This window comes from Triturus cristatus, chromosome 4_1 (assembly GCF_964204655.1).
Source record: "Triturus cristatus chromosome 4_1, aTriCri1.1, whole genome shotgun sequence".
In the NCBI taxonomy this organism is placed as follows: Eukaryota; Metazoa; Chordata; class Amphibia; order Caudata; family Salamandridae; genus Triturus; species Triturus cristatus.
The window spans coordinates 1,208,530,185-1,208,542,326 of record NC_140585.1 but is presented as its reverse complement, the minus strand read 5'-3'; the positions used below and the strand labels follow the sequence as shown (position 1 = coordinate 1,208,542,326).

At 38.4% G+C, this 12,142-nt stretch overlaps 1 protein-coding gene across 1 annotated transcript in view; it reads left to right on the top strand.

The window, feature by feature from the left end:
- The window catches only part of TMPRSS12 (transmembrane serine protease 12), a 319,835-nt gene extending 309,071 nt beyond the window's left edge, over nucleotides 1–10,764 (top strand). The window contains exon 5 of the mRNA XM_085654544.1: nucleotides 10,438–10,764. Coding sequence (XP_085510670.1) covers nucleotides 10,438–10,764 — 327 coding nt within the window. The remainder of the gene's footprint in view (nucleotides 1–10,437) is intronic.
- The last annotated feature ends 1,378 nt before the right edge of the window (nucleotides 10,765–12,142 follow it).

Here is a 12,142-nt window from a genome sequence, read left to right as displayed (position 1 = left end):
TATTGTTTGCCCCAAAACAATCCAGGCCTTTTTGCATTGTATACTACTTGTAGCACTTGTTGTTAGAATAATAAAATATTTGATCCTCTTCACCCATCAGTTTTAATCTTTTGTGAACTCCGTCTTGCCGTATTTCTGCAGCATGTCATATTCTCTTCTGTCCAGCTACAGCTGATGTTAACTTTTCTTTCGGATTAGTTTGGCATATGATAAATTTTTATTTGTTGAAGGAGTCCTCAGAATTTGCAGTTAGCAACACTCTGTCAGGCGGTAAAGATCCTCTACTACCACCTGCTTCGCTCAGGTTTATGAATTTGAATCAATGGAAAACCTGAAATAAAAACAATATTAAAATAAATTACCAATTTGATAGACAAAACACATCATTATAGAGCCACCATTTTGAAAAATGGTGGAAGGGTTGCTCTGAGGATTTAATTTCTATCTCTTTAAGAATACTTGATCCCGAAAACTTATGTTTTCACACAAAAAGGAAGTATATAGGTCTCATGGTTCCTGAAATACTACATCATCACTGCAACACTTCTGCCATTTAAAAAAATGTCATCCAGATAAATTTAGCCCGGATTTGCAATAACTGACCAAGCTAAATAACTTCTCAAATGATACAAAAGCACAAATCAAAAATGAAAATCTCTGGACATCAATTGTTTTACAGAGGTATCTCAAGGGGCCAGGACGAAAACGTACGTGAGAGAAATATGAAGGGCTCAAATATACAAGGAAGATGTGGAATAAAATGAATAGATCACATTTTAAGATCTTGAGAGTGGCCAATTGGCAGAGAATGCAATTTTACACAAAGCAGTTTCTCTGTAGAGCCCTGCCATTTTTAGCCGAAATAAACCCTGCAAGTAGTTGTTTTAAATGCGATTCAGGTGCTGTTGCGAATTGGTCCCATGTAGTTGGGCAGTGGGCTACCATTCAAGAATTCTGGAGAGAGATATTCCAGTTTCTGGAAGCAGCTTGGCACATACAACTAGTTCCTAGTATGTGGTTGATGTTCATAGGTTGTGATTGTGACATTCGTTTAGCCGCCAGATTAAAAAAAATACTATATGATGCAAATGTGGTGGCCATATCTTAATTGATTCGAAGGTGGAAAACTTGGCTGATCCCCTCTGTGGGTGAGTGTGTGGTGAAGATAAAGCAAGTGAAAGATAAAGAGTGGCTGTACGCTCTTCGTTGTGGGGGGACTACGAAATTTGATAACATTTTGGGTCAATTAATGGCGGAAATCCCTGGGTAAGGGGTAAAAGAGCAGATTGTTGCTTTGATATTCCATGTATAATGAATTGTGTAATCTGAGGTCTGACCTGTTTGTTAATGGATTTTGACTGGTTTGAAATGTGTTCTGCACATGTATGTAGGTACTGGTGTATAGTACATGGTGATTCTGCATTTTGCTATGATGGATTTCAATTTTTTTTTTAAAGTCACTAAAATTACAAAAATACATCTTTTGGACCTCTTGATAACGTCAGAGTAAAAAAAAAGCCTTAAAAACAGTAAAAAAGGAGTTGGTAAAAGCTTAGCGACAAAAAACTATCAACAAGCTACTGCTTTCACTCGCTATAGTACAGGCCTATCTTTTAATGTTTTGAGCCCCCCCCCCCCACTACGGAGTCTCCGCAGTCGTAACGTAACTATTAAATTGTAGTTTGTGAATACTAAAATAGAATAAACTTTAAACACAAAAGTGTAAATTTACCTTTGCGAATCAGGTCAAGGGTGTCTCAAAGCACCAACTGAAGGGATTGCGCTTGGGCTAACTGAAGATAAAATGATGTCCCAGGTGGTCGCCTTCTCTTCAAAAGACATCAGTGGAATCGAAACTTTGGCAACTGCACTTTTCGGAGCTGACCTCATCTTAGTCTTCTCATTAATCTCTCTCTGGAATTAAGCCTCAGAATGAACGAATACCATGCTAGACCGACTGACCGAACCAAAAGCAGTCGTCTGTATTAACAAGGAACTTCACAGAATTCCAACATAGTCCTGGCCTAATCGCTCCAGTACAGTTTTCTACATAAACTAAAATCTATTGTTTCTAACCAGGCCTTTGAGCTACAAAGGGCTACAGAAATTGTATCCACAAAAAGACATAATTCCACGCTAGTGTGGGGGACGCCCACCATACGTTTTTGATAATCACACTCTTAAAACTTTCCCGTCTGAGGTGAATGTTGCAGATAAGTACCTATATGTTTCCTAAATGCTGCCAGGCTCTGCGGTGTTGCCTCACAGGGGACAAGAGCGTCATGGATGGGTGCAGAGATGACTGAATGGAGAGAAGGATATAGGGATGGGTAAAGAAAAGGATGAATGGATGGAGAGAAAAGAGTGATGGTTGGAAGAAGGAAGGTAAGATGAAGCAATAGTGGGAGCGATGGCTAGAGAGAAGGAATGATGGAGAGACAGATGGATGGACGGCAAGAAAAAAAGATGCATGATGAAAGTGAAGAGAGAAAAGAAAAGCCTAGAGAGGAAGAAGGATAGGTGGAACAAGTAGAGAAAGGGTGAAGAAAGAAGGACACAGGACTGAAACAAGGATGGAGAAAAGCAAGGAAGGAATGTTAAGACTTTCAGAATTCCCGCCGGGAGCAATCTCCGAATCAAGTGTGGGGTTTGTTTGCCTCACTCCCTCGCTCAGACCTATTTGAGGCATGGATTCAAGGGGGTATTTTATTGTTCTGCTCCCTTGACTGGGGAATTGCTGTTGCAGAATTCTGTTTTTTTTTTCCATATATAAAACAATATTTAATATTATGCTATCTAGGACAATAAATATATATAACAATATATAAAGGAAAGAGTGAAAAAGCATATACAATCAAGTTTTAAAAACTAAATGATAAATACAAACATGTTAAGAAAGTAAAAAAGGATTCCATATCTGTGAAAATAACTCTAGTTGACCTTGAATATTATATATAATCCTTTCATGCGAAGCATTTTGAATCATAGCAGATAACCAGGACTCTTGAGATGGTGGAGTGAAAGATTTCCATTGTCTTAATATACAGATTTTAGCAGTTGCAAGCGCGGTATGTAGGAAACGAGATTGTGGTTTAGAAAGAGTGGGAATATTTCTGAAATCATGTAATATGATATTAGCTGTGGAAAGGGCCAAATGTAGTGAGATAGACTTATGTAAGGTCTGACCTATGTAAGACCAATAATGTTTAACCAATGGACACGTGCAAAGAATATGAACAATATCACATCCAGAAGCATTACATCTCCAACAATTGGAATGCGGTAACAAGCCTGCCTTATATAATCTAACCGGCGACCAATGCCAGTCACGTAGAATTTTAAATAAGCAAAACTTTAAACGAGCTTCTCGAGCTCCCTTATCCAAACCATCTAGTATATTCATCCATTCCATATCTGAAAAAGAAGTCTGTAAACGTGTTTGCCATTTATGTCGGAGATCGCAGGATAATGGGTGTGAAAATAATTGAGGTGTAATTGTTTTGTAGAGACCTGAAATAACACCTTTCTGTTTGCCCCAAATTTGTAAATAAAACACTATTGGTGATATAGATAATGACCAAGGTGTGGAACCAAGAGCTTTGAGAAGAGATTTTCTAAGTTGATCGTATTTGGCATGCTGCAGCGGGGGTAAGTTGAATTAATCCATTAACTGTGATAAAGGTTTAAGATCCTCGTCATGGAGAATTTGGTCTAGCGTGAGAATGCCTGCTGATTTCCAATGAGGCCATAGAAAGCTTCTACCTTTAATGCGTATTCTGGAGTTGTTCCATATAGGAGCCTTTACATGCAATCGAGAATTAATGCCCAAAATACCATGCGCTCTTTGCCATACCTTACGCATTGCAGACAATAGGGGGTTACGTGGATCTATTCGGCTTGAACCAGATCCATATAAAACTGCAAGACCATTTGTTGCAGAGAGAAGATGTCGCTCAACATGGACCCAATGTGGTGTATTTAAATTATCTTGGAGCATGTATGAGAGCTGAGATAAATGCAAGGCAATGGTATAATGTTCAATGGAGGGAAGACTGAGACCATCATAGGAATGATGAGCATTTAATTTATGTATAGCCAGACAAGGTTTAATAGAACCCCATATGAAAGATTTAATTTTGGAATCTATAAGGTGCAATGTGGATAAGGGAACATGAAGAGGAAGCATAACAAGAATATAAAGAAAGCGCGGTAACGTAACCATCTTCACCGTTTGAACTCTACCCCATAAAGACAGACCCAGCGCTTTCCATTTATCAAAATCTCGTTGCATCTGAATGATTAAAGGCCCTAAATTATCTGATACCATGGCGTCCAATCCCTTATTTACCAAGATACCTAAATATTTTAACCGAGAAGGTTGCCAATAAAATGGATATCCCTGTATCACATCCCTTGAGGTGCCATCTGAAATGGGAAGTGCTTCACTCTTATCCTAATTTATTTTATACCCAGAAAAATAAGAAAATTCCTCTATAATTTGAAGTAATGATGGTAAAGATCTGTTTAAATCAGTAATAGTGAGCAGTATATCATCCGCATATAGATAAAGTTTAGATTCACCCACCGGTAAGGAAATACCAACCACATTGGAAGATTGCCGAATAGCGGCCGCTAAAGGGTCAATGGCTAATAAAAATAAAAGCGGGGAGAGGGGGCATCCCTGGCAGGTGCCTCGCTGTATAGTAAAAGTATCAGAAGTAAATCCTCCACAATTGACCAGTGCAGTGGGTTGTTCATATAACAATTTAATCTTTCTTATAAATTATTCTCCCAAACCAAATTTTTCTAAGATTAGGAATAAATAATCCCACTCCACTCTATCAAATGCCTTTGCAGCGTCTAATGATAATGCCAAAGCATCATCCTGTAAAGATTTAGCAGTATGCAGAGTGTGAGCTAGGGAGCGTAAATGATTTCTGGTAGATCGACCAGGTACAAAGCCCACCTGAGTATTATGAATGAGAGAGGGAATAACTCTGCGCAGACGAGAAGCAAGAATACTAGCTAATATTTTAATGTCACTGTTAAGAAGTGAAATGGGACGATAACTGCTACAAAGAAGTGGATCTTTTCCTGGTTTTGGTAAAACTGCTATTACTGCTTTATTAGATATATAACCTAAGGTGGAAGTACGTTCAGCTTCTTGAAATGCCGCATGCAAGCAGTCTATAATTTTATCTCCGGACCAGCGATAAAATTCTGCTGGAAAACCATCCTCTCCTGGTGCTTTGTGATAAGGAAGTGTAAGGATATCGTGAGAAATCTCTTCTTTACTAATGTCTTCATCCAGTATGGATCTATCTTCATCAGAAAGAGATGGTAGTTCTAATCCATTTAATAAAGACAACATTTTACCCTGATCTATATGGGCGTCTGGAGTGTATAAAGATTTATAGTATGTGGCAAATTCATTAGCAATATCCTGAGGACATGTTAACATGGAACCCTTAGAGGATTGTAAAGCAGGGATAGCCATAGCAACCTCTCTTTGCTTCAATTGTGCTGCTAGAATTCTACCCGCTTTTTCACCCTGTTCATAATGCCTCCCTTTCATTTTTTGTAAGGCATATTCCGCCTTAAAGGTGAAAAGAGAATTTAATGCCATGCGTGATTGTTCCAGTAATTTGCGATTTTGTAAAGTAGGGCTTTTAGTATATAAACGTGTGAAATTGTTAATGTCCTGTTCCAATTGATTTTGTTTAGCAATATTTTGTTTGTTGAACTGGGCTGCATCTCGCATAAGTCTACCACGAATATCAGCTTTAGCAGCAGCCCATATGACCCTGTGAGAATCCACTGAATTTTGATTAAATGTGAGATAATCATGAAGATGTTCTTGCAATTGTTTTTTACCAAGGGGTGTTTTATGACGTTGGATGTTCATTCTCCAGGGTTTACGACCTGGTTTGGGTGTCCCAGTCTGTAGACACAAGAGGACCGGAGAATGATCAGAGATGGATGCCTCCAACATACAAGAATCTTAGATCGATTGGAACGTTCTCTGAGAAATTAAAAAGTAATCCAATCTCGATAAGGTGCCATGGGAGGGAGATGTGAATGTATATTCAACATCATTTGGGTGTGATAAGCGCCAATGATCTATAAGGCCGTTGTCTGCAATGATATCATTCATAAAGGCTCTGTCCGCTGCATTATTCTTATCAAGAGGTCCAGTTTTGTCCAAAACTGGATCTCTCACCAGGTTCCAATCGCCTCCGATGATGTATTGTGAGGCATCAATCTCCGACAGCAAACGATTCAAACGTATAAAGAAATCTTTTTAGCACCAGTAGGAGCATAAACTGAACCCACACATATATGAAAATTACCAATGCACATTTTTGCAAAAACATATCTGCCTTGTGAGTCTTCCCATGTTTTAAGTACACGAACTGGTAATGTTTTTCTGATAAGGATTGCTACCCCACATTTTCGAGTAGGGCCTGCTTCTGAAGAAGTCCCATTGCTGATACTACTGTGGATAACTTTACCCACCCAATCTCTACGAAGTTTGTCAGACTTGAGTGTTTTAAGATGAGTCTCTTGAAGAAGAGCCACATCCACCTTTTTAGATTGTAAATAGGAAAGAACCTTCTTCCGTTTGATATAGTGTGTTAATCCATTGAGATTCCAGGATATAGCACATAAATCATGAGCAAGGACCATGTTAGAAATGAAAATAAAAAAATAAATACAAAAATTAAAAAAAGAGAGACTTGCAAAAAGATGTGATGGAAATGGGTATAGAAGAGGAAAGGAAAAAACCCACCAATAAGAAAGATAAATAAAGATATAGAAAGCAAATAAAGAAAGATTTATAGATTACAAAAGAATAATAGAAAGAGTATAATAGAATAACTATAGACTTTTAACCGCGGGTCTGGGAGCACTAGAGCACAGCTCTGGGCCGGGACTCCATTAATAAGGAATATCCAGGGCTAGAACATTTAAAGAGAGAAAAAAGTAGAAAAAAAAAACTATTTAAAGTGGCCAATAACATTGATATGAGAAGCTAGGAAAGAAAAACCCTGAAAGAATAAAGTAAAAATAGAAAATATGAACTAAGCTGGTAAGGAATATGAAGGGATATAAAATCTGCCCTTTAAAGGATAGCATATTAAGAGAGCATAACATTTATAATATAACATTTTGGAAATATATTAGAAGATTTAAGTCATAGTAAACTAAATATTGATAAAGATATAGAATTTGAAATATATAAATATCTAAGAATAGGTCAAATAGTCAACATCATAGATAAAATAACTATATTGCATGTGATAGATAAATCATGCACTAATAACCTATAAAGGACATCATCAAGAAATATAATAGTAGTGAATAATCAAAATCCATAACCTAAATAATAGCCCTAATAAAAGATAAGCATGAAAAGTTAATACTGAGACATTTTGATGGCTAATATATGTAAAATGCTACAGAGTTGTGACTATCTATTCATGAATACAGGAAAATAAATAGAACATTCCAAAAGGACAAGAGAATTTAACCAGTTAAACAGCACAGAGTTCCTCTATATCTGTCAATTAGAGAGACATAAGCAAAAGTAGCTGCAACCTATGGCTTAATAAGTTATATAGGAGCCATGACATCAAAATTATTTCTCATTAAAGGCAGACTTTAGAGGAGAACGGGACTTATCTCGACGTTGTTCCTGAGTTAAGGTGGAGACAGTGTTTAAGGCGGAAGATGTATCATCTTGACTGCGAATAGACCGTTCAAATTCTCTGCCTCTTTGACGGGATTCATGTAGATTGCGACGCATGTCATCCACAGATGTGGGAATAGCTTGAGGATTCCGAGAAGGAGCAGGGGTAGGAGCAGACTGTGTGTCCATGTCTTGAGATGTCATGTCAACCAAAAAACGTTGTAATTCATCTGGATTGTAGAAGTCTCTGGTGTCCCCATTCTTAGAGACTTGAAAGCGTGCTGGATCAAACAACTTAATTTCTAATTTCCTCAATTGAGGTCTCATGGAGAGAAACGCTTTTCTCCTTTCATTGGTGTCACGGGAAAAATCAGCTGCCAATCGTATTTCATAAGAGTAGGAACCCTGAGTACGTGCTGCTATCAGTAGTTGTCGAACTTGCTCATGCCTTAGGAAACCAGCAATAAGGGGTCTTGGACGCGTGTCTTTACCGTTCCGTGGAAAACCTAATCGATGTGCTCTCTGGATCTCAAGCGGTTACATCACACAAAAAGGCTCTGGTATTCTGGCCTTCAATTTTTTCTGGAAATCCAAAAAACGAATATTGTCTCTTCTGCTGCGGTCTTCTTAATCCACTAATTTACTACGCAGAAAAAGAAGTTCTTCATCTCTAGACTGCGTTGAAGCGATTTAATTTTCAACAATTGTCAAACGTTGATCAAGACCCTCCATTTTAGCATGGAATAGTGCTATGTCAGCTCGTATTGATTTAGTTTCTGAGGTAAGAGATGAAATGTTTATATCCATGCCTGTTAGCCGACAGCTGATTGTTGAAATTTCTTGGAAAAGACGATCCATGGCAGCATTGGATACCGCCGAGGAAGTATTATGTGCCTTATTAGAAGTTGATGCAGTGGAGTTTTGCCTAGACATCTTGCGTGGTTGTTTTAATACATCAGCAAATAAAAGTGAATGAGAAGGTTTGTTTCCACTCTTGTTATTAGACATTCACTTCTAACTTCAAATGTCGGGGAATATTTAAAACTGCAGACAAACAACCCTTCAAGTAGAGCGAATGTAAGGCACCAAGATGAGTAATCTTCAGTTGTGAATATATAAATAATTATGAGGATATTAAATGAATTAGCACTTAAATGACATATGAGCCAGATTCCACAAAGCAAGATATAATCAAGTGCTATTGGAGTCAAAAAGCATTGAGGAAAATATCGCAGCAGTTTTATGTAGATTAGTAGAGTAAGCAACCAGTAGGCCTGCAGCTGAAAAATCTCCTTATTTTAATGAAAAATTATCATGAGAGAAATAGGTTGCGTATAAATATTGATGATATCATTTTAGTATTGTGGTAGAGCATGAAAAGCATGACCAACAAAAATGAGCTCTTAAGCTGATAGACATATGTCTAAATGGAATATTGTAAAGACTTAAGTTGTGAGGAGAAAAAGAAATGAGGAGTTTGCTCTATATGAATAGCATTGATGCATATTGATGTACATGCAGACAGCATTAAACCTTTCAGGGAATGCTGGAAAAATCACTGCAACAATGATTTCCCTCACTTTCTTTGAGTAACAATCCTCATGTGAGAGAAAAAAAAATGCAGATTGCGTAGTTCTGCACTTTGATTATGTTAAGCCTCAAGTGGAGTCGTCATTCATCATATATAAAACATGAGACCGGGAATATTACATCCAGACTGACGCCTGCAACACTTGTAGCCCAATTAGCAGGTAAGTAGTGAATATAATGTGCTATCAACTCACTTCCTTTTTTAACACATGTCTGTACACCGATTACTTTTAGCAAAAAGTAAAGCTGCCTTTTTTCATAAATAAAGATTGTTTCTTAAATCCAGATTCACATTGTTCCATTCTTAGTCCATTTAGCAGAGGAGTCAGCAGGAATACAAGTCACACATGTTCCAGGGAACATATATTATTACTGGGCCCGGCAGCCTTGTGTTGAAGCAATGTTTCTTATTTCACTGAAGCAGTTGAAAAAAGCTTAACCTTAACCCAGAGAACATAAATTACTGCTGGGCCTGGCAGAAGTGTATTGAAACAATGTTTCTTGCTTGAAAAGGAACTGTGGAAAAATGCTTAAAAAGGCAACTTAATAAAATGAGAGGAGCAGTATTTCTTAAAATTGTTGTATTAGCAGTCTTGTATAATAAAAGGGAATTGTGACGTGTTTTTTTCCTCAGAATACAACACTTCAGTTATAGATGATTATAAAAAGGGCCGGTTTACCTCATAAAGAAAAAATAATTTTGACGGGGAATGTTTCCTCCAGCCGGTGTCTCTGGAGTCACAGCCCAATTAGCAGTGAGGTCATCGGGAGTTACGCAAGCACCGGGGATCCTAGGAATCTGCTAGGCCCGGCAAGCCACAATGCATCCACACCTCAGAAAAGCCAGTTAGAGATGGTCTAGCAGGACGGAATTTTCACAGCTGACAGCTTCAATGTTCCGATTACTCAGAAATGCCAAAAGAACATCCTTAGACACCTGCAAATAGATGTTCAATCCATTTGAGTGCCGACCCAGAGCAGAGCCTCACAGTTAGGCGGCCATCTTCCTACGTGGCCAAACCACGCCCCTCTGTTGCAGAATTCTTATGAAACAAAAAGCTGCCAAAGTTTTCTATGCCTCAAATGAACCTGCTGTGTCTGTTCAGCAACACTGCTCTGTTTTGCACTTAAATAAACTCCTGCATTTTTCGTTTCAGGGAGATAGCGGAGGGCCATTTGTATGCTATATTCCACAATACATGAGGTATTATCAGATGGGCATTACCAGTTTTGGATATGAATGCGGGAAGCCTTCTCATCCTGGAGTTTACACACGCGTGGAAAACTACAGAAACTGGATAAAATACAATATACTGCACAAGCCATTAATCTTTGATGAAAACAGTGCGGCAGCGATGGACACCCAGGAAGTCAGACTTAGCAACTCCCCTCCCAGGGAGTCACTTAAAACTACAGCCTTCTTTACTTTCTGGTGTTGCACTGTTATTTTTTTCTTTAATAAACAAAGTGATATTATTATTTGAAAACGTTGTATGTAAGCTGCATAGTACATATGTGTACATTTTTCTTAGATCATGAATTGTTTTTTAGGAAACACTTTAAAATTACAATGTTTACTCAAAGTAGCCATTACGTTTACCCATTTAAAAGTTTGTCTCAGTACACAGAGCTATCGAGAGGTGACAGCCTATATGTAAAGAATTGAAAAGATTACAAACGTTTCGTAATTTAATTACAAGCTCAAAGCATATCATGGTATTCTTCACAGGCGCTCCAGGAGTAGCACCGAAACCATCTGGAGAGGGATAGTCAAACGGTAAATACGGTCTCCACCTACTTCTCTACGTGCAGTACTGACCAGGGGAGCAGGCAGGCAAGGACATATACCCAGCCCTTTCTCAACTAACCTTACACATACTAGCACTGAGCATAAATTTGCTTATATTGTATAGTGTCAGAATGTAGCCTTTCGGCCGCCCAACCGCTTTTTCCCTAACAGGTAAACAATAGTAGATGTGTGTGAGGAAGATATCACTTCCCCTTGCAGTCTCTTTCGAGCCTTTCAGCCAAAACAAACAACGAAGGTACAATAAGAAAGCCGTAGATGGGAAGGAAGATATAAAGTCAACGATTTTACATATTTTACAGGGTGTGGGGGCAGACACTTAGTGGTCAGTGAGCAATATGTACGTTTGTGGGCCAAGCACTTTGAACTCAGGGAGGTGCATGAGTAGGCCACACCACCAACCATTCTTCGATTGCTGCGCCTCAAAAATCATGCAAAGTATACTAGGCCTGTTAACACTTCCAAAGATTCGAAAAGAAGATATTTGTTGGCACGGCCTTCTCAGACATGGTCTCCTTCATTTAGACTCTACCCTCGCTCCCTTAAATCATTTGAAAGTTAAGCTTCTCCCTTTCAGAAAACATGTCAATTCATAGCTCATCTCCAAACCTCACTGGTATTCAAGATCCATGCAGGTGTTTACATCTGATCCTCATCTTCTTAGCACCAAGAAACCCTATTCTTGGTGTATGTCAGGCTTTACAAAATACTGCAGTAAATAAATATATTTTATAGTGCTAACTCAAATCTGATTACTGTGGCTATAACTAAATACATTAGAGATGCCCTAGCACCGATGTCACTTCCTAGTTCACATTCACCTGTCAGTACAGGCCACCTGCTATGATGAATGAGCCAATGTTAATTTTGTGTGCTTCATGATCAGGGAATCATGGAAACCTTTTCATATTTAGGTACAGGGCTAATCAAAATGCTCTCCCAAAAGGCTTGGCTCTTCTGCTGGATCATTTATTGCTGAAATTCAAGGGCTGCAATGGCCAGTTACATTCTTTACACCATTCCTAATGTCTTTTCCTGTTCTTCCCACTCAAACC